Source organism: Pelmatolapia mariae, linkage group LG10_11 (genome assembly GCF_036321145.2).
Source record: "Pelmatolapia mariae isolate MD_Pm_ZW linkage group LG10_11, Pm_UMD_F_2, whole genome shotgun sequence".
Classification (NCBI taxonomy): domain Eukaryota; kingdom Metazoa; phylum Chordata; class Actinopteri; order Cichliformes; family Cichlidae; genus Pelmatolapia; species Pelmatolapia mariae.
Window position 1 is genome coordinate 11,743,598 of NC_086236.1, and position 24,209 is coordinate 11,767,806.

At 40.4% G+C, this 24,209-nt stretch overlaps 1 protein-coding gene across 1 annotated transcript in view; it reads right to left on the bottom strand.

Moving 5' to 3' along the window:
• rapgef6 (Rap guanine nucleotide exchange factor (GEF) 6) overlaps positions 1–24,209 on the bottom strand; it is a 140,092-nt gene that overhangs the window by 98,173 nt on the left and 17,710 nt on the right. Inside the window, exons 2-4 of the mRNA XM_063487014.1 lie at positions 7,641–7,711; positions 6,646–6,702; positions 615–698 (exon numbers count right to left, since the gene is read on the bottom strand). Of these exons, the coding sequence (XP_063343084.1) occupies positions 615–698; positions 6,646–6,702; positions 7,641–7,711 (212 nt within the window). The remainder of the gene's footprint in view (positions 1–614; positions 699–6,645; positions 6,703–7,640; positions 7,712–24,209) is intronic.

Consider the following 24,209-nt stretch of genomic DNA (forward strand, 5'->3'; position numbering starts at 1 on the left):
TACTTAGGTCAGCTTGAATAGATTCAAAATGATTTTTCAGCACTTTCCCATTTGATTTCACATAATGCCCATTATGGATGTACATTACTGTAATATGTGTAACACACATGAGCAACTCCCTGCCAAAGAACAGCAATTTAGAACTTTACAATGTTGATAGATAGCCGAGTGGAAAATCAGAAGTCTCTGTGTCCAGGCACGACAACACAACAACCATCCATAAAATGGTTTTTTCCACAGATAAAACAGAAAAAACATATTAGCATCTACAGAGCTGTAACTGCATGAGCAGGGGGCTTGGAAAAAGGAATCTGCTCTGTGTTGTTTAACATAGAATTACAAGCATGATATACAAGTATGTGTCTTTGTGTGTGCACATATACACAAACGATTCCTTTACATATCAGTAGGCGCCATCTTTTCATAAATCACAGCTCTGCCATTTCCATTTTCTAGCGTAAAGATGGAGGCGCATATATACAGACATCTTGGCGGCAGTCATATGGAGTGCGGATGTGTAATATCTAATCCTACCTCATCTCCCCTAGACTGATCGCCACCTTGTCTCACCCCATCATATTGTTTTTCTCTTTTCTTCTGTGAGTGATACATACCAGCACCTTGCCAGGTACATGTGCTCCTTGACGAAGACTGATCCTGAGAGCAGGATGTACCAACAGGTAGCAATGGTATCTGGGCTGCAAGAGAGAGAAAGAGCACGTGTCAAACCCAGTGGAAATGGTTTATTATTGAAGGCTGAAGTGTACACCATGTGAACCTTCAACATCATTTCAGAGCTTTTGTTACATTTCATGAATACAAATTAATTAAATTGGCGCTTTTTGAAGGTAAGTGGATTGGTTCTCCCTGGACTCTTCAAATGGGCTCGGCAGTTTTTGGTTTTTACTTTGGTTTTCTAGGTTCTTTTTTCAGTTAAGGGCAGAGGCTCCTGGCACAACTCCGTGCAGTACTTCATGTACTTCACGGTAGTGCTGGGCGATATGACGATATATATCGTGTGGACGATAGAAAAGTGTCTATCGTGCCATTTGTCTTCTATCGTTTCTATCGTTTCTAACCCGAATTTTACAAATTATTACATAAAATATATCATTAACCCTTTACAACCGGTCGGAGCAGGCACCCTCCGTTTTCCCTAAGTATTTTTAAATCCCTGTAGAACTGTAACCACGTAAGGTAGCGCAATAATGTTTTTTTTGCATATGAAACCGTAGGAGTTGTACTTACATCTTATTCCATTAGCTTGCCCTAGGTCACGGTTTCCTTCCACATATAGCTTTGCAAAAATTGCATAAAAAGCACTTCCAGCAACAAAAACATAATATTCCAGAAACAGGCTTTGCCGATCCGATCAGCTGTTCATAACACTTCCTACGTTGGAATATAAGTCAGCGCGAACTATCGCATGTCCGCCATTACCTGTCCGAAACCGGAAGTGACGTCATTCTCGCGAAAAATGTAGTTTTTTAAGCTTCAAAGCTTATGTTGGTGTTTTTAAAAATCATGTTTGACTTTATGCTTTTCTGTATCGTTTCTGGGATGCTTAGAAGTCAAATTACACTGTTGGAAATCGTTTATTTTGATGCACATGCTGTGTTTTTGCAAATTTGCATTTATTTATTTTCATTTTTCCTGTAGTATATAAAAAATTGTGTATCTCAAAAATAAAACTATGAAGACACTCAAAATAAATTTCTCGTGGTTGGAAACTATTTTGTGCAACTTTTTGTATTTACAGTTTTGAGGGATAAGCCTCTTAAATTTCTCTAACTAGAAATATATGTAAAAAAAAAAGATTTTCAATTTTTTTGTAGTTTATTGCACTTTTTTGCAATTTATGTAGTTACTATGGACTTAATGCATACATATTATTAAAATTTGGGCTATAACAGTTGTATTGATGTATAGCAACTTGAAATGCTCCCACAAATGGCACTACAGCATGTAAAGTGTAAAGATAAGCTCTGGCGGACTTGGTTCTATGGTAGGTCTTAAAGGGTTAAATAGCCTGTGCAAATATATTAGTGTTGTCTTCTCACTATACATACTCTTAACTTTATGCAAGAGAAAATAAAGTATAAAAAAATTATATTTTTGGCAAAGAAACTCTGTCTTGTGGTTTTGCAACATGGTGCTGCTTTACGTGCACCCGGATTTGCGACATACTTTACAGTAACTCAAAACAAAGACTGCACCCTCTCCACTCGCTGTTTACAGACTGCATACTTTCCAGATGACCACAGGTCAGGTGGTATATCGTGATATATATCGTTATCGTGATATAAAATAAATCATATCGTGATAAATATTTTTTCCATATCGCCCAGCACTACTTCACGGAGTTGTGCCAGAAGAGCATAAAGTCTGAAGGTTTTTAAACCTCCGGCAATACTTGTAGAATTTGAATGACCTGTTTCAGCTTGTGGCCTTCACCGAAAGCATTTGAATAGCGTAGAGAGTAGGACAAAAATATAAACTTCATATGTATCCTATAGAAAGGAGAAGCTTTAAAAAAATTGAAAAAAAAAAAGGTAGACTTTTAATTTGAGATCTCTAATTTTGGAGATTTGCCTCTTCAAAAAAAGTATAAAAGCTATTTCAAAGGGGAATAATTCTAATGTAGACATATGACAAGTCATCAGTCATGTTGGCTAAACAGTGAAGAACCAAAGCTATCCTGCACAAGCTTGTACAGTTTTGCTAATTTTTATGAAAGGGTGAGCTAAGACAACTTGTATATTTATGGCTAAAAAGAACAATTTGAAACAAGTCATGACACTTGAGGAACTTTTTTCCCCCTCAAGGCTTTGAAAACTGCAGGAGTGTTGTCTACAGAACTCAAGAGTGAGAGCATATAAAGCGCAGTTGCACTTTGAATGCTAAACACTGAATTTTGCATTAGCATCGATGTATTCTTAGGAAGTCAAGCGTTATAGAATCATAATAATGTGGCATTGCTGTGAGATGGAGATAATCCATTAACATCAGGACTGGCAAGTCTGACAATCTTGTCTGCCATTTACAAAAGCTGCAATATAGAGTTATTTCACCTAAAAATAAACACATCTCAAATATGTACTATGTGACTTTCCATGCTGTTCCACGCACACTGTATATATGATATCAAATAACGCCAAACACAAGTCTAATTAACTCTGCAATAACAGGGTGCTCGTGTCAGCAGCAAGCGTAGATGCAGTCATACATGAAGAGGGGAGTCAGGGGATAAAACACAGTATCTGTGCCTGTGGGTGTGAATATGAAAGAAGAGGGTAGAAAAAAAGAGAGAGAGAAAGCACTGTTTGAAGAGTGCAGATGAAAAGATGCACCACTGAGTGAAGAATTATAAGAACATATTATAAAACACATGACAGTCTGATGTACGATATACATTTAAAACAAGAATGTCTGCAAATGTCTTTGATTATATTTATTTATAACATTTTAATTAGACATTTTTCATCTGCAAGTGGTGACTATGGAAAATTAATAAGCTGGAGTTTATATTCAAAAAATAAACTGCTATAAAAAAGTAATTTATACAGAAAGCTCAGCTTAACAAAAAAAATGGTTAGATAAAAACTGAGGGGTGGCTAGATTGAGGTTTTGTTATTTTTCAATGATAAAAGAATTTTTAAATGTCCTACTCTGTGGCCTAAAATTTGTTTACATAATAAGAGCACGGATCATGTGTTCACTGTAATTCTGCATCTCAGCACCTTGGTACAAATGCATGCAGTCAGGTTTTCAGCATTAATTAGCCACATTTATCATGTCAGCTTCTGTCTGAACCAAGTGAATTTAGATATGAGCAACACCCTCAACCAATGTGTGATCACTTTCAGTTTGAAGCAGATTACACAGATCCCTTGGTGGAAGGCAACTTGTCTCCAAACAACTGTGACCAGACTTTGACTGGCTACAATCAGTCTCAGACAGGTTGCTGAAGTTTGCAAATAAATGCTGCTTAATTTATAAACGCAGACAGACTGCCAACACATTGTAGCTATTGTGGGTCAGTCAGTCTGCACAGAGGTTAAAAATAATTGCACATCTGCAATGTGTGTGTTTGCAATAGGAGACTCGACGCAACTGGTTGCCAACTGATTGTATTCTAGTTATATTAATATGTAAAAGTGAAGGTTGCCAAGCAATTTTGCAGTGAAATCCCCACCCTGCAGCAACTACGTCACTACAGCTCTGTTTCATATGTATGAGGTTTTGGGTTGACTCTAAATTTCAGTAGTTACTGTGAATTTCTGTTTAATGCAAATTTCAGTTTATGTAGACATTAGCATTTCTCACATTCTCATATTATCAGAAACAGACTGCATCCAATTGCCAACTTGACTCCATTCAATGTTATATTGATAAACCAATAACTCGGTTTTGTTGCAGTTTTAGGGCCATCTTGTTGTCTTCAAAAACACTTTGAAGACAGCGATTGGCTGTCAGAGACCTGCTCCCTGTCTTTGAAGCAACCATTTCAAAAGTAACAAGACTGCAAGTTAATTGAACGCATTTGCAATAATTCTGGCCATGCCACCGTTTCCCCTACTGTAACTGTTGCATTAGTCTTTCTGAACAACCTTGGATTCAACTTTCACTTGAATCCGCACAGGGCCTGAAAATTATTATTATGGATCTGTCTTTATGTGTTTTCTTTTTATGTATGTGCAGCTAATCGTCTTCATGAGCCTGACTATTTCCCCAACACAAGCTTTGGGAGATCTGATGGGAGAAACATGATTTCAGGATAGCCTTCACATGATGTATTCAAGTGAAGGTTACCCTGAAAGATAAATATTGTATTAAAGTAGTAATTTCTGTAGTGAATGCGTGCTCATTCGGCCTGAAAGTGGTTCAAAGCCTTCACATTTGTTGCAAACACAGTCTTGGGAACAAGGCTTAACAAATGCTAGGACATGCTATTGGAGGTGGTACATTTGATCCATTTTGTGTAACTGGAACGGATCTCTTTGTACTACAGAGGAAGGAAGAATGGCCAATGCGGTAAAAAAAAAAAAAAAAAAAAAAAAACAAGGAGAGAGTGTGACACAGAAGCTTAGAAAACAACAGTGGTTCAAATTGTTTGCTTTATTTCATGGTAAATTGAGTTTTGTCCCCTGAAGAAACCTCGAGCATTTTTAATAATTTTCTGGCCCTGTTGATTTAATTCGAGAGACAATCGGCAAATTGGACAAAAAGAATCATTTGGTGCAGCCTTAATCTCATCTGCATCATATCCATTCCTCCGCAGGTCGTTCATTTGATGCTTTTGGTATTTTTCAATCAATTTTCATTGAGTGTGGCACAAGAAAGCAGGTATCCTAAAAATAATTATGTTTAAAAAGCAGACAGAGGAGATTCATTTTTGCATTGTTGGGTTTAATAGAGGTTAGCATTAGTAACTTTTATTGCGGTTTCATTGCAGAGACCTTGATTGCTTTCATCTGCAACCTTTTTAGTGCATTTGTGTGTGTGTGTGTGTGTGTGTGTGTGTGTGTGTGTGTGTGTGTGTGTGTGTGTGTAACAGAAGACTAATTGGACATGGTCTGGGTTAAGGCACTTACGACAAGCCTCTGGTAGAGAGGCAATGGAGTGTATCAGAGAGAGAGAGTGTTATGTGTACTTGTTTGATGCTAAATGAAACCACAGGGTGCTTAATGTGATTCCGGTGAGCATGATAATACATTAATAACAGGTGAAGGTTAGCCCTCATCCTTTCATTTGTCTCTGTCCTCCCTCCATCTTTCACACTTCCTCTACATTCCTCTACTGCTTTGCGCTCATTCACTCCTGCCTTCAATTCATTTGTCATCTCCCTTCCCTCTTGACATTGCTATCCCTTCCTCCTTCCTCCTCTTTAGCATATTTACCTCTTGTTTTCTTGCCTTCTCGGCATGCACTCCTCAAATTTTAATATAGCTCCTTAAAGCTTTTTGTTTACTCTTTGCTACTCCCTCCTCTTCTCATCACCTCTGTTCATTACGCTGTGAACTCTGTCCTCATTTAATCATCCTGTTACCTCTGCTTTCACGAGCCTCTTGTTCATCTCATTTGTTTTCTCTCCTCCTACTTCTCCAGCTTTCCCATAAATCCACCTTGTATATGATGCTCAAGCTGTATTAACCATCAGCCTCAACCATTTCAGTATTTATTTCTACACAACGCCATGACAGGAAATAAAAAATGTTTAAAAAATGAAAGAGGGCAGGCTGTCAGCGATTTTAAATCTGGATAATAAAAAACTAGAAAAAAGGAGGAGAAGCATTTAGCTTTTTGTTCATATAATGTTTATGTGCTGTGCTAATGGGCCCCAGTGCACCTGTTTAAAGGAACTGTTATTCTAGGCCAGTGGTTGTCAGCAGTTGAACCAAAACCTTGAAACTGAGATGTGCAAACACTGCCTACCACCACCAGCATCTTTACACTGAAACCCCTTTTTCTGGGGAGCCATGATGTGTAAATGTTAAGGATTCTATAAATGTGAAACACAGTAGAAGACAATCACATAGAAAAGTGCATGAACTCAGCAGATCATAGCTCTTGATAGTCACGTGAGAGCAAAGATGGAGAGGTAAATAACAGCATTTCCTGCTAAGAGCGAGAACATGTACTTACTAGAACAGGACGTGGTTAGCCTCATGTTTTTCATACCTGGCAGACGTGCACATCGACCTGAGAGAGAAAGAAAGAAACAGGTGTAAACATTTTCTCCATTTAAAACCTCATCTTACCCTTTTCTAACTCTTCCAATCCATCATTGCATCCACACGTATTTCTCAGGCAGCAACAAGTTCCCAGATTTCAGGCACAATTACTACTGGCCGCCAGCGTAAAATGTTAAGGTGACCCGCTTCTCTAAAGCACAAACTTTGCACCTGGTCAGTGAAACTTGGTGTTTATACATTCAAGTCACAAATGCCTTATCTTGAAAACTGGATAGTCTCTTAGATGGCTATGTGAGTCTCTGCATGTCCCTGAAACTCACACACTTACAAGCTGCCCCAGAAAGTGGTTTTAACCACAGCCAACCTAAAATCCCTAGAAGGGAAATGAAATTATTTTTAATCTTTTTTTTTCTTAAAGTTTGGGATTTTCATTTACTTTAGCATAACAGACATTTATCAGGATCAACTGCTCAATTTCTGTCAATTAACAAAGATCTAGTGCCTTTTACATTACATGGGCCGATCGTGTGGGTACGTGGATGTCTTCCTCTTCAAAGGACCATCGTGAATTAGGTTAAGGAGTTGAGGAATCAGAATCACTTTTCAATGCACTTCCTGCTGAACCTGTATCAAACTGGCAAGAATAACATTTAAGCTTGTTTGGTATCAGTAAAGGAAGCTTGACTTGAAGTTGGTATGAACAGTGGCCAGGATGGGGAAAACCCATCTTGGGGAAAAAAAGACATTTGCAGAAACAATGTGTAAAAACCTGTTTGGGTAAGGTGTGCTTAATATAACAATTCAATGCAACTGACGTAAAACGTAGGGCTAAAGCCTACTATTAAGGTAATGTTATATTCTGAAACTGGGATTGGCTCCTCACCTGTCAGCGTTGAGTGAAACTTGATGTTATTTAAGTTTGGAGGTAAAATGGAAGTGGCTCACCTTAGCTGGTGTTCTCTAAGGTGTGAGAGAACATCCATGTGGTAGAGGTGGCAGTAGATGGTATGCAGGTCCTGGAAGATGGAAATGAAACCATAACTGAGGATTATCTCACATTTCCACATACACAAGAGTTAAAAACTATTTCTGCAGACTATGACGTGGCACATGCGATCTAGTGACAAAAAAGTTTATACTGTATTTTCAAACGATTTACAGTGTATTAAAGAACAAGTCTGTGTAAACTGCAAACTGCAGGGACGATGCTTGAGAATCGAAAGCTTTTTAAAAGATTAGCTCATTGTTTAGAGTGAGTATAAACGGTGTAAATCACATCTAGTGCTGTGATTTGACAGAAGCCACTTGAACTACGCCAAACGCTGTCCGTCAAACTGACACTCTGCAACCAAACAGACAGGCGTAATACTTGTGTTTGCACATGACAGCACTGAGACACCCAGATATATCTTACCACAGCCTAAAAATAGAACTCCATCAGACCAGCTGACAAAACATTAAGAGTGTGTGTGTGTGTGTGTGTGTGTGTGTGTGTGTGTGTGTGTGTGTGTGTGTGTGTGTGTGTGTAGGAGCAGCTTCTGTGGGTCAGTTTTCTGGTTAGATACACACAGACATTGTCAATCAGCACGTTGACTTGTGTGAAAATACACTTTGCCTAAATGTCTACACTTAGACTAGAGGACTACCCTGCTGTCACCCTGATGTTGGAACAAAGCTTGAAAACAACTGGAAACAGCCTTTCTAACAACAATATCTGCCTACTAGATATAGATATACTTCTATTTAGAACCCTGAATAGAAATCTATGGAAGAGTTATGCAACGGCAGAGGTGAGTAAGATTTCAGCTGTATTCTGACAAACATACAGGCTTGTAAATAGTAAAAAAAATGCACATAAGTGTACTTATTGCGCTTCCTGACTTACTTTTATCCAAAACATTAATTAGCATGGAATTTGCTTGCTGCTCTGGGCGGATGAGCAAAATAAGCAGAGATGTTGATGATGTTTGGACTGAGGCTTTGAATAAACCTGTAATGTTGTACAACTTTATTAGTAGAAGTAGAAGTACAGGGGGAAAATGCCTAAAGCTTATTTTTGGCAACATTTCCACACTCAGTTGAATTCTGTTCATTTCAATTCTATTGTATTTATATAGCGGCAAATCCCAACACTCACCTCAAGACACTTTGTATTTTAAGGTAAAGGCCCTACAATAATACCCCAACAACCAGACGTCCCCTATGGTGACAGTGGGAAGGAAAAACTCCAGCCATACAGTGGAAGAAAGGAAGCTTTTTACTCATTTTTATCAGGTTTGACTGCAGATTTTATGTCCACGTGACATTAAATGAAAAAAAGGTTTTATCCCAATCATTTGGTTGGTCTTGCTAGCCCTAAATCCCAAATGCCTCCTGAGTCATTGGTAGTCGCCAGTACCAAGACAATTCCTAACTGCATGAATGCTTCTACAAGGACTTTGTGTACAAGCACCTCTAAATTTCACCACTAAACATTAGGCCACACAAAAACAGTGTAAAATGATAGCTCACTGCCACCTCAGGGCAAAGCTAAAACACAGCTGCAGTTCAGTGAGGATACTCACACAAAGAACAAAAAAACAAAAAACTGGGACAGCTTCAAAGCCACAATCTAATCTACAGTAATAATCTAACAGGTCAACAGAGAACAAAAAACTAATGCACTGTGTTGTCTCACTCCTGTTTTTTTTCTCTCCAGTCAGCGATGTAGTGTGAAGCAAAACTTTTATGCATGCATCTTAAAGTAAATCCTCTCCAAAACAAATGCAGATATTATATTTTACAATGTAAAAATCACACGATGAACACTGAAAGGTGTTTATGTTACATCAAATAGTGATGACACGGTAAGTCTGAGCAGACTGAACATTACAGTTTTGTGAGCAGATTAACAGACAATGCTGAAGCATCATAGTAGCAACACAACAGAGACAGAGACCAAAAGAGAAAAGAGTATAGTTCTTTTGAAAGAATACTGTAGTCTCTGGTGTGTGCCGGTAAATTGAGTCAAGCAGTGGGAGCCAGCGGAAGCACGAAACAACACTGGGGAATGGGGAGGCTTCAATGCGATGGACCAAAACACTGCTGATGTGTTGTTAGCTCAGTCTATCACAGGAAGGAAGGAAGGTCTGGGTGAAAGAGATGGAAGAGGAGAGAGAAAGCGAACAAAAGGAGAGAGGGAGGGAGAGAAGGGGAGCCAGACAAAAGGAAAAGACCAGCAGAGGAAGGCTGAAACAAGAGGGGGGGGGGGGGGGGGGGGGGGGGCTCTGAGATGCTCTGATAATGTGATAAACTGTATCAGGTGAATCCTTGTCTGCAAGCTTTGTCCCATGCACGTTCTGAAATATTGCAGTAAAACCCATTCAATAACTTGTCACCAGTAATGTCTGAAATAAATATAATACAGTCTGCTTCCTCTACTGCTTACTGTGTGAATGTTTTGAGCCTGACATCTGGAAATGTCTCAAGGTTGTTAGGAAACCCCTGCCTAACCTGGGGCAATCCCAGGGCTTAAATCGGGTACCTGCATTTGATCCATAATATGATGTCATCAAATCATGTCGACTGCTGCTCTCAGGACGGTTTTAGCAACATCAGACAGACGAACCTGGCAGAATACATCCTCCAGCCAAATGACCTTCAAATAATAGTTGCCCAGTTCTGCAACACCCATCCATTAAATATGATATATATTTTAAATTTTGGTTTAAAAAAAAAAAAAAAAGGTAGACCCATCAGTTGCATGTTTGCCAGTTTGGCTATCACTGGTTGATTAACTGTGCTTAAATACTCATGGGTCAAAACCTGGCATTCACTATCTCCCCTGAGGAAAAACACAGTTATCTCCATCTGAGAGGTAAATTCTGATGGACAGAGGGCTTGACCTGGAAAGCCATTTACAGGGAGAGTTGAAACCTCCATTTACTGAGAGACAGTGAGCGGACAGCAGACAAGGAAAAGCCTAGATCACAGCGGTGAGAAAGTGGAACTGTATTGACTTCAAATCACAGTTAACTGGGTTAGTGAGCACAACAAACTGCTGCAGTAAGCACTGCTGTCATGCTGCTGAGCGTGCGTGTGTGTACGTACAGCAGGAGTATGTATGTTAGGACATACAGCCCTGAGGCGCTAGCTACAAGCCAAGCCTCAATACCCACCTCACCCCTGCTTGATAATGACTTCCTCGGTTACGCCTAATACCTATAAATGCATAATAATGTGCCCTGCATATTAATTTGGGAATATTTTTGCTATTGCAGATGAACCCACCCAGATGATAGCAGATTTCTTTGAAGTCTTCCTCCACTTCAAAATATTTTTTTAAAGTGTTATACATAAGTTCTACTGAAAGGATTTTTCCCCATTTATCTGTAAGGAAGGGAAAAGTACAAAAAAGTATTTTTATATATAATGGATAGCGTTTGGTAGATTTTACAAGGTAAGATAAGAAGCTGAATTAAATTCAGAGAAGTGTAAACTTTGTGGAAGAGCTGTTAGATTTTCTTCTGTCTTACTGAATGCTGGTAGAATCCCAGAGACAAAGGCTTACAGCTCAGCAAAATGTAGTCCCTGGGTCACCGGAAGATTCAGTTAAATCCATCGAAACTCCGTAATGATAAATGCGCTGGGTTAGTTTTCTGTTGTAAAGCTTATCTGGACACCTCGCATTTATTTACAAACAGCCTTATTACACTGGACACTGTGAATCTTCTACTACTACTAGTACTACTCACAGCCATGAAACTAAATGCCCTTGATTCATTCATGATTGTATTGATTAGTGTAAACCAGGTCATCAATAGACCCAGACAGATAGATAGAAGTCATCCGCATGTCTGAGGATGCGATCTCCGCTTTGCAGTTTTAGCCTGTGGACTCCCAGAGAGACAAAAGTAATGCGATTACTGGCAATCTCTCTCCATGCTCTCAGTATCCACATACACTGCATTCATCTGAACTCAGGATGTGGTGGTTATGATGTGCCTGAACAACAAAAACAAAAAACAACAATCTCTCAATTTTAAATCAATGGTCGCAGCAGATGGCTGCCCCTCCCTGAGCTTCTGCCGGAGTTTCTTCCTGTTTAAGTTTTTCCTTCCCTCAGTCGCCAAGTGCTTTATCAACGAGGGTTGTTTGAATTTTGGCGTTTTCTCTGTAATATTGTAGGGCCTTCACCTTACAATATAAAGCACCTTAAGGCAACTGCTGCTGTGATTTGGGAATATATTAATAAAACCGAATTCAATTGAACATTCAAAACTATTTAAAAAAGCTCCCTTTTGAAAAAAATCTTGTTTAATATGCAAAAGATTCATGCAACGGCAACTGTTCTTTTTTTCCATGCAACTGGGATCAGCCCACAGCAATTGTTCTAATAATATTGGCTTTTCCTTACCAATTAATCGGTTTTCGCGTGCAACCCTTTAAAGCTATATCCCTCATGGCTTGTAGCTTTGCTGTTTTTGCCGTGTCCTCCCACATGACACCACAGGGCAGCGGTGCAAACCTCATCAGTGACTTCTGACCTCTGTCCTGGCCTCCCTGGAGGCTCCTACAGTGTAGCCTGATGACCCCATCTTTGATTAAGACAACGCCATCTCAGCGGAAACATCCATTAACTCATCCCCAGCTGAGACTGCAATCTTTCATTCAAACCTGCCTGATGTAGTCAGAATAAGACGCTGGAAAACACGGAAACCATCCGAGTTCCTGTGGATTATACACCATCTGAATTACGTGACAGGCTCAAATCACTTTTTTAATCAAAACGATGCTATGAATATACATGTGTTGTCTAATATTCCCATTCATTCATGTTCCATAATGTCCACCTTCTCACTATATTTACGTGACCGACCACCTTGCCCACGTCTACATGTCTAAATTCATCAAGTTGCTTTTTGTGTGACTGGCTGATTTAATATTTGTGTTTAAAAGCAGCTGAACAGGTCCACCTAAACACTAGAATTAGTATTAGATGTTCAGAGGAATGATTTTAATGCACAGCTGTTATGTGAAGTCCATTTTCCATATTTTATTTGACACTTTGCATGTCTTCAAAGCACTTATTGAGAATCAATCAAGAGGAGAAAAAGCTGTTTTTCAAAGATACTAAAAATCCACTCTTTGATGATGCAAGCTCTCCAACTGGCTGCAGAAATGAGCAGCTGTATCACTTTTAAACTAACAATAGGACAAACAGAGCTGACCCACAGAGCTAATCACTGATGCACGGCACTCTGCACTTGACCTGCTTGTGTAAGTGGGTGTGCACAGACATGTTTCAATCAGGCATCTACAGTGCTGCTGCTGCCACCTTCTGGCAGAAAGCCTCAGCACTGAATAGACTTGGTTCAACAGATAGTGCACATCTCCCTATTGGCAGACTGAAACTAGTCTGAGAAGGATTAGTTAGATCCTCCCAGATGTCAAAAGAGCTGTTTGATGTTAATGAAGATGTTGCTTGATTATTTCATTACATTGCTGTAGAGCTGTAGAGAATAAGTGAAACCAGCTTGTTCTTATGTGTAACGCCGACATAGATAGTCCCCGACTATCTGCTCAAATCTTTTGAGGCTATTTAAACCACACAGTACAGTAACAGTAGGTATTTGTAACCCAGACAGGAAATTAACATTTTGACATGCGGCTGAATAAAGTATGTCTCACACATGAACAAGCTGCGACAGAACTGGAGCCAGTCATACAAAAGCAAGTTGTTGCAGGACTCTGCAGAGGCCCTGTGTCCAACCCACCGCGTTTCTCCTTTCTTATCAACAGATGGCCCATTAACACAGAATCCATTATATGCATTCACTCCCACACGGCAAAGAAAATGCAGGCAATATAGGAAAGGAAAAAAAAAAAGAAGCTTCAGACTCTTTCCTGATGAGGCGTGTTTTATATGCCTAAAGCTGAAAAAAAAAAAAAAACTGATAACATGCAAAGTAGCTGGTGTGACCGTGTGGGGGTAAGTAAACTATTCCAAACATTTTTGTGAGGTTAAGATTCTTTCGCTAAATGTCACTTTTCAGGGGGAAGCAGGTCTTTGCTTCCAGCAGCGGCTGCCTCTGTAAAGGATTCAATCAGCCACCAGCCCACCCTCGCCTCCGCCAGAATGTACAGTATGCCGGTCGCGTCTGTCACCGACACAGAGAGGATGGTGTAGACGATACAACGCTTCCATTCAAGCTGCAAGAACAAACAGCTTAGCTAACTTTGTGCATTCAAATCCAGCCCTGAGCATTTACATTACACAGAACTCCCCAAGACTCTGTGTCAACACTGCACCCAGATAAGACATAACAGTTAGAAACTAGGAGCACAAAGACGTTAGTGGGGAGAGGAATTTTATATAATTTTTTTTTTTACATGTTTCAACACTTGAAACGGGTCAAGTCTAGTATTCAAATGGAAGTACTCCATTTCAGTGACAGTAACGAACAAAAGCACTTCAAACAGGGCTTAGCAGAATTGTCAGGAGCTGCATGAGATGGTTGTTTGATACGAGTGCTCTCCTGTAAGCTACCGTGCTATCCAAAAGCCTTAAGCTACCCATCATTTCTCTATATTTTGCCAGGAAAATGGGAAATAAGTGCAGTAATTTATTGCCTTTTGTTTTTTTCACTGTCAGAAACTTCCTACTTGCACCAAAAGAGCAGCTCCCATTCACTGTCAGTCCTGTTCTTGTGTAATTTGGATATCTCAGCTTTTTCCTCCCCCCATTTCCCTTCCTAAAGAATGGCTTCTGACAGCCACCCTTCCTCTAGGACAGATTCTGAGGCTTCAGTGAACAGTAGATGGATCAACTCACAGGCCAAATGCCTCTCAGAGGTCCCGTGTCATGTTTTTGCTGGACTTTTTCCCTCCTCCTTTCAAAAGACACAACTTTCAGATGCTGTTCATCTGCTGTAGATGTTTTTTTAAGCCTAACACTCCTTCTTTTGTCCTTCACTTGTCCAGTTTCTTCAAAATTCTTTTTGTAAATAGGGACACCACGCTAAGACACGCCAAGTTTTTTTTTGGCTATCTTAGCATGGGGAATCCCCTTGTTGGTGCAAAATTACTACACTATGCCTGTCAAACTGTTATCTTTGGCATTTTTTATAGATTTAACTAAAGACGTGAACAAATGGGTTTCTTTGACAAGGTGCTAGAAACTAAGTCCCTTAAGATGCCAAGTTGTCTGTTATGTAAAGACAAAACTTCAATCTTTTATGTCTTAAAGCCAGCTTGTGACAAGTAGGTCTACTAGTTCCATTTCAGCAGATCAGTAATATCCAACATAAGGGATTCACCAAAAACTTCATGTGTCTTAACTAAAAACAGATGATCCAATTCATTTTTCAAGTACCTTGATTTTACAATACAAAAATTACGCTGCTGGTTATGATTCAGACATATGTCAGCTATAACGGCTCTCATTGTAAGATACTGGAGAAAGACACACGATTATTCTCGATAAAACATCAACACTTGGAATCAAATCAAACACCCAAAGCGGAGAAACTAACAAAACCTCATCCGTTGACAAATGTTTACATAGCTGCGCAATCTCCTTAGAACAAATTTGAAGGCTCAAGGAGTTAATGTTGCTAAAGCTCTGATGGTTTAAACCTGAGTGCCTGTAAGGTCAACTGTAATCCCGTGGTTATGATACCAGACTCCAGGCAGGATGGATCATGATTCATACAATGCAGAAGCTCCCCTATAATCCCAGGCTGCACTGTGCGGTGCGCCCTTATCACTGCCAGAATTGGTGCGAGGTTTCAAGCACACTTGCTCCAATTAGATCTCAAATCCCCTCTTTCTGCTCACGGCTCAGCCTCTCCTCGACTTAACAAAAGAAACTATTTTCAGAAACAAAGCCCAGTCGGAGAGGAGGGCTTGACACAGCTGGCACAAAAACAGTCAAATACCCTTTTTTTTCTTTTTAAAGCTTTCTCTACAGTGTGAATCTCCAGAATTAAAACTCATATGAATCTGAAGTAAATCACTTAATGCACGAAGCGAGCGTGAGCGCTGAAAACAAATACAGTGAGAGTCCTGGATCGGGAGAGTTTCCACACTATGAAAACTGAGGACTCGGGTTCATAAAAAGACTGGTGACGACAGTCGTGGTGTTGCTGACGGAGCGGGTTATGGAAACAGGCGTACGATGGGAGGAAGCGGGGACGGCGGCAGTGGAGGTTACACTATGTGTCGAATCAACAGCAAAACCTGTGGACCTAAAAACAAAACGCACAAAGTAGATATGAACACGGTGGGTTAAGTATCCCACTTTGCAGAATGGTTCACTCCGTGCCTCCTTGTGAGGATGCCACATGTGCAGCAATGCATGACCACTTTATGCAAAAACAAGTTCACTCTGACACTTTCCAAGCACTGCACCAATAAGTTGTGACTCTGTATCCGGCTCTGCATCTCCCTTTCTTTACTCCTCCTAGAAAAGCAAGAGGTTGGATTGAGAGTCTAGCCCAGAAAGCACCGCACCAGCTGCCATTTTTTCCACTTACCAGCCAAGCCAAACAGCCACACACAAAACTGCTGCCACACACGGGAATGGAAAATCTGAGCCTTTATTATAATCTTAGCTGCAGTTCTTTTTCCTTTTTTTTTAAATGCTGAAATGAATGAAGTAGTCAGAGGAAGTTTCTTCCACGCCTGAAAAAGGACTGGGTTTTTTTTAGTCTTTTTATTCTGCTCATGTTGTATTTATCATTTTTACATTTCTACCCTGTCACTACACAATCCCTTTTTTTAATGATTTTTCCTCTTGGGTTCCGATCTGGGAAGGGGGGGGGGGGGGGCTATGTGTGCATCAACTTGATCAATTTTGTTTTTTTGGTTTGGTTATGGTTTTGTTCATTACAAATTATAATTCCCTACCTAGGCTTTGGGTTGGCAAAATTTCAAAGGCATCTTAAAACACCATTACAAAAAGAAAAAAAAGAAAAAAAAGAAATGTTTCCCCTCTGCTACCTCTCGCTCCCTCTCATTACCAGCTCATTTTGCTCTCATCTATCATTTCCCTGTGTCGACAACAGTACAGTCTGCACCTTTGTTAAAGGCTCCCATTTACTCAGCTGTAACCATTGCTCCTTGGTTAATCCTAATTGCTGGAGCTATAAGTTTTCAAGAGTTTGACACTTACAGCTAAGGAGCTCTTCGTCACCTGTGGTTTTCAACCCATTTGTCTTTTAACCCCTCTCAGAGATGGCCGACGCTGCAGCCGGGCAGAGAGGTTCGGGTCTGTTCAAAGCAGCAGATGTTAGAGAGCGAGCACACGGTAGTGAGCTGAACTCTGCTGCTGTAGGTTCCTGCCAGACAACAGCCCAGCTGGCAGGCAAAGGTTGGGGGGAGGGTGAGTCGCTAAGTTTAGACAGGCGCACAAACAGATATGTGCAAACATGAACATGACGAAGCACGTAAATGAACACTGCACCTCTGGTTTTCTGTGGTAGTCGGTGTAAAATAGACAGCCACCTGGCCTAAGCGTAGCTGTCATCTGCGTGGCCTTACAGCCACAGGCGGGCTGTCATGTAGCCAAGATATGGAACCGATAGCCCAGTCTGTTCAGACAGGCAGCTCTGCTCTACTTCTCACACTCTCACTGCAGCGCCATAAATCATAAACGGAACCATGCAAGCAAAGCCCGGCGCCTTCTCCCTATTTTGGACTGCAAAGACAAATAGCGCCGAGTGTCCCACAGCTCGGCTCGCTAGTTTCAGCTGGCCTGTGGGGCTTGAAAAATGTATTTCTTTTTTTGTAGGTTTGGTTTCAAAAAAGCCCCCGGGGTCGTCTACAAACCAGGTGAAACGTCAGCAAAATTTAACCACTACTCATACTCAGAAAACAGAAGTTCTTGCTTATTTTGCTCCCGAAAGCTTTGATTCAACAGTGGTTCAACACAATGTCAGAAATTTAGGTGCTACATATGACTAGGCTCTTAAATCTGCATTTCTTTTTTCAACCCTGCATGCCTCAGTCAGGCGGTATTCAAATCAGAATTAGAAATTATTATTAATGCCTTCATTTCCTCCAGACTGGACTATTGTAATTCACTGGACATTGGCCTCAGTATGTCATCTTTGGATCACCGTCTATGCACTGGCTCCCCATGAAGTCCAGACTTCAGTTTAAGGTCTTGGTGATCACTTTTGGAGCTCCGTATGCATTCCTGATCACATTAGCGATTTCTTCCATCCATATACAACGTACAGGTCACTGATGTGCTGACCAAAACCTGGTGGTGGTTCCTCGTCCTAGAATGAAAACTAAAGGAAAATGTGCATTGGAGGTCATGGCTTCTAAACTATAGACTTGAAACTTTTAATGAGCCTGAGACTTACATGTATATGCTTGATTTTAACTAAGGGCAGCACGGTGGGCATGGAGATTAGCACTGCTGCCACACAGCAGTTTATGGCAGATTGTCCAATAAGCTACTGCAAGGTTCCTTAACAGATCCTCCAAGCACTCTCACTTCACACCTCTGCTAGAATCACTGCACTGGCTCCCTGTTATATTTAAAATTCTGGTAGTCACCTTTAGGTCACTGCCTGGTGAAGTCCCCTCCTACAGTACATCAGTGAACTTTTACAGTCATGCATCATCAGCAGGACTCGCGCGTCTTCTGATTATCCGTCTCCAAATTAGACCAGCTGTAGACTCAACTGGAATTTGGGTAGCATTTGTAACTTAAAAAGGTAGTATATATACATGTTTTTTGTACTTATTTAACTTAAAATAAATAGCTCTGCAGGATGATAATATCCCTGTGGATGAACTTGCGGCCACATTCACATATACAGTGGTTTGAATATATTTGCATGGAAGATAGTCATGTGTAAATCACATCAAAAGCCGTATCACCATAGTTACACAATCAGACCACCATCTGACTTACAGGAACACACACAAACCCCTGCCAGTCAATGGTTTTATGTCTGTATATACATAACCTGATTGACACAGTGGACTAAGTGGACTAAGCTATTTCAATGAGCACAGCGACCGCAGAGGTTGGCGGGGAAAAGCTTTCTCTCACATACTCAACTCCATGTACTTCAAACTTTCTCAGGCCTTGGACAAATATGTTTTCTGCCTTAAAATCCAGGCAAGCGGGAGGAAAAAAAAATCAGTTCAGACCACCCCGCTTACAATAAAAATCTCACCACAACACATCTGGCTTTGGTGTAACCAATATCAAGACAAGACAGAAAAAGAATCAATCCAGCAGCATTTCAAGCACAACTAAGAACTGAAGATCAAAAACTTAGAGCAGGATCTCCTGGTGGAAGTGGAATATGATTTCATTTGCTTTTATTCCATCTGGCAACAAACAAATATATAATTAAAAGATTCTTTAAGACTTTTTAAAAGTGGCTTCAGTAGAGAAAACTTTATTTTTTTTGGTAAATTGGCAAGTCTGGAGGAGTGTGTATTAACATTACATGTCACATGCTAATGAAAACAGACGCCACGTCATACTTTCAAACCCTTCAGCATCAGGCGACATCACGCACACTCATCACATTTTTTGATAATGGAACTTACTGTAAGCGATCAGTGAGATCACCAAAGCCTAACCTCACTTTAACAGTCTCAAAGGATTTGTTTCCATGTGCAGAGATCAATCTGTCTCTCTCTGCCTCTAACATGCCTACTTAACTGCTCTGTTTGCTCTCAGCTGCTGAGTCAATAGTCCTCTCCCTCCTTTTTTGAAGCACATTCCTCTAATCCTCCCTCCTCTGAACACACTTGTGGACATTAAGGCTGATACGATCCTTATCAATGAGCTGGACTGGGTGGATACCTACAGTTTTAACTGGAAGTTAGTTCTTATGCCATCTGGAGAAACCAGTTAGAGAGAGTTCACTGGTTACAAATTAGAGGCTACAGGTTACTATTATGGACTCTGCAAACATGTTGTTATTATCAGCCTCTGTCTGGATAATATATATATTTAAGACTGTAACCTTTAGAAGCCAGCTGATACTGTTCCCCCATGAGAGCTTGAATACTGACGTCTAAATGTCACACTTTAGCCCGCTTACCTCATTGTAATAATATGTTAAGGATGACTGATTCTATGACATGATGTTAAAGTACAGTCAAATCATTAGAATCATATGCAAAGTTAATTCCTGCAAAATCTAAATAAACTTCTTTAGAAAAATCTGAAAGGTTTGATCAAATGTAAATTTGTATATGATGTCCTCAAATGACTTGTGAACACCAAACATGTCACATTACGTGCAGATTTTTCCCAGTGCCCTGTGCACGCACATTTACACCTACCTGATGAACATTAATGTGTCTGTTATGGTTCAAACTGCACTACTGTCTGATAAGAATTGAATGAGCAGCTAATATTTTATCTGATAGGGGTGCGAGGTAATTGCCAACTGCACGACTGCGGGGGAGAAACAGCAGCTCGTACAACCTCCAGGGCAAAACTGGGGTTTAAAGTATTTACAGAATTGCACAGCGAGGTCAAAAACGTCCCTATTTTCGCTTTTGTTTTTAAAACAAATTTCCCAGATTTAATAGGTTTCTCACTGACTCAAAAATGTGTTTTCAGAACCTGATTACTGCAATACTGAAGTATCACTTCCTTATACCGTGTAAGAGATTCAATCGAGAGAAAAAAAAAAAAAAACGGGAACATCCCTCATTTCAAAGAAATGTAAGAAATTTCAAAATTAATAATGAGACATAGAAGATCAGCACCAATATGTCCAATATACACAACCCAAAGTGCAATAAAGGACGAGTGCACACAGAACAAGCATTCATTCACAGAGGTGTGATCTATTGTAACATATACCACCTTTAACGGTTTATAAGCACATTATTAATACTGTAAATTCTGATGCTTTGATAGTATTTTTTGTTAAACGACCATGCCATCAAAGCCCTTTGAACTGCGTGTATATTTTCTATATATATTTAATGCTAAAAAAAAAGAAAAGAAAAAAAGACCCCTTTCGTATGACTTGCATTCTGATTTTTGGTGATGACAAACGTGCAAGCGTCAACAGCAGCGGACACGCTGATCCTAATCTGTTCTTACTTACATTGTTGCCCCAGAACTTCTCAGCAGAGTTTTTTTTAGTCTAGGCAAATTAGCTGATTGTTTACTGATTTTAAAACACACCATTGTGTCATACGCTCTTCAGTTTCGCATGCTTTCAGTAAAACACCTTCACTGGCAGCGTGTTTAGCTCCCGGCACAGCAGGCACATCTAAAGTAAGGGCAGAAGGGTAAATATTGTTGCATGCAAGAACACTTACATGCATCTGCAGGTAAAAGCTAAACTCAAACGTTTTTTTAAAGCAGTTTTAAACTTAGCTTCATTCGCTATTCCCCACCTCACTCCTCAAACCCAACCACTTGTATCAAATAATTCTATTAACAGACACACGTTGCAAAGTTACTATCAACTAGTAGGTTTAATATGAAATACTTCAAAAAGGCACGAACGTGTCGTATTACGTCACAGGTGAGCGGGCCTTCTTTGTCTTGACTGAGTTCATGCCGTGCTCGTGAGGCAGATGGGAAGTTCAGCGAACCCAAGCTTTCACATTCCCAGCATTCCAGAGGTGAGCACCCTGCATTCTTTTTCAAACGTGTCAGCAAAGGAGGTGACCGAGCAAGTAAGTCAGACAATGACTTGGTGAATAATTTTGCAGGTGACTGAAAACACTTACTGGAAGTGAAAGGCTGGCAAGATAATCGAGGCAAAGGTGACGTGAACAGGTGACGATTCCAAAAAAACAACAACAACAACAAAAGAAAAGAAAGACAAAAAACTTCCCATTTAAAGCTTCACAAGAGTAGAAATTTTGGGATTTGTCACACAAGAAATTGAGTAAAAACTGCATGAGTCACAATAATAGTTGAACCATCAGATTGAGACACATGGGTTAAGCAACACACAATAAACGAACCAAACCAAACCACGCGTCATTATGTTTGCTTACATTTTATCATCACTTTCGACTTGTCCTCACAAGCCTCTGCAAGTGCAGTGTAGCGTACCCGGCACACCATGATGTGTAAGTGGTCTGGTTTACAAACTATTGCATCAACTCCCTCTTCTTAATCGCATGTTGCTCAAACGCTTGCTGGAGTCTCATCTCCAGGTGCGTTACTGCCGAATTCCATGTGGGCTGCACTTTCAGGAAGTCGAATTTCAGTCGCTGCGCAAACTTGCAGAAATTGTAAAGACAAGATTTATATGAGCTTATATTCCTGCAACATATCTTTAAAACATCCCTCAACCACTGTATTCAATCAACTGGTATTCTAATATAAGTGACTGTGAGAACAAGCGCACAAAGACCTGAGTGACGGCCAGTGTTGTTCCGGCCCGGCTTCATTCTTTTAATGCCTTTAAAGAAGGGGAAAGCAGGAATGTTGTCGGTATAAGCCCTTGTAGCTCGTGTCTTTTGCTTTCACTTAACAGAAGCACTGCCCGATTCCCGATATCTTCAGAGTGGCCAAATCTCTACTTTGAATATTAAAATATCAGGTGAGCAGTTGCACCTGGTGTGCACGGCCCGTGTTAAAGACAAAGAGGAGACCGTGTGAGGAGAAAAACGTCTTTGTGAAGTGGTTTTCAAATGTTTTCATGCACAACAGCGGCCAAGCCGAAATTCCCAGCCACGACAGGACAGCCCCTGTGTCATCTGTTTCTTTAACATTTCCCAGCACCCACCTAGACCTCATACCTGCAGTTTTTCTGCAAGAGGCTCACCGCTTCACTAGCATATATCCTGCCTCCGTGACTTTATCAGATACAGCCACACAATCCTACAAATGCTATTGTTGCCTGTGGTCTGGATCCAGAGCTCTTTTGAAGTGGGACGAGTTCCTCTTCAAAGTGATGTTTGGTTTCCAAAGCTCACCATGTTAGCATCAGCTTCACCCGATGAATGACGTCCTCTTGACTCGCGTTAACTGGTGGTTAGTTGTGGTTTCCACCACACAAGAAAGTGACTCATCCTCCCTCCCCATTATCCCCCTTACCGTCGAACGTGGCCTTTGATGCGTCGCACTCTCGTAATCCCACCATCCAGCCGCTGGGTAAACACACTGAAGTTCCCTTTCACTTTTTTAGTGGGAATGAGTGCGTGCAATGTACAGATGCTGTAAATGAACAATTCATTCATAGTTTTTTTCTGCGGTTTATTGCAGTAACAATCTATGTCATATGAACCCCAGAAGAAAGTAGCTCTGGCTCAAGAAACACACGCACACGACTTGGTAACAACCAATCTAACATATTTGAGATGTAGGAAAAGAGGGGTACAACACAAACCCACTGCTGCTTACAACACTTCAAGGACTCATTGATCTGTATTTGTTTTAAGTCTGTGAAACGTGATGCTGAAAAATTAGCATCCCGATTTTGTTTAGAATGAAGGCAGAGGTTTGGGTCAGAGGGCTGAATGGGAAGCAGAGGGGAGAGGGCAGACAGTCAGCAGCCTGGGGTTTGTGTTGTGATGTGGACAGTGACTCAATGTTTCCACAGTGGGATCTGCCAAAAAAGAGGCCTCCCACAACACCGCTTCTGTCAGCACTCCAGACTTCATCCCACTCAATAGGAACGGCTGGCAGCCAGTCCATCTCAAATGTATGGGAAGAGACAGTTCATGCCGACTATCAGAATCTGCTAATTACAGCTGGGCAGGAAATACTTCTTGTGATCCTCAAGGCTGATGGATTTCTAAACATTTTGTGTTACATGAATATGACTTTCTTTTTTTCTTTTTCTTCTTAAATGGGAAGAAAACTCCAGGGCACGGCAGAAACAACCACAAATTACCAAACTCTACTGTTCAGCCGCCCTTTTGGTGGAAACATTTCTATTATTCTTAATTATACAATACAAAAAAACTCCCAATATTGTAACTGATCTAGAGGAGATTGAAACACAAATACAAAAAAGGTTTTCAAAGGTCTGTACAGAAAATCTCAACATTGCTGCCAATATAAAAATCTGCTGTTTGCTTGTAACTATGTTGGTTAAAGGGGACTAAGTGATGCTTTTCCTTGTTTTCTCTCATATAGAGTGCTTGACAAATTTATTAGACCACCGGTGATAAAAACAAGAAAATGCAAATATTTTATTACCATTACAGAAAACAAAAAAATGACTTTGGTAATTACCAATACTGTTAATTTAGGGCAGTAAATTAGCAGTGTTGGTAATACTTGATAAGCAGTGTCAAACCCCCAAATCCCTTTGGGGAACGGATAATGCATCTCTAGTATAAAAGATCTAAGTAGTCGCTGTAATAACGATCGTTGGTTTTGGACTCAAAGAGTAATTATTTACGAGGCATTTGCTCGCTCCACGACTGCTGTTTAAACCTTCTGTTTATGAGGGAAAGCCAATCAGAAGAAAGCAGGCTTTGAGGGCTTGATTCAAACAGTGGATAACCTGAAGGGCTACACAAAGACACCAAGTCTATGATAAACAAAGATTATTTTGACAACTTTAG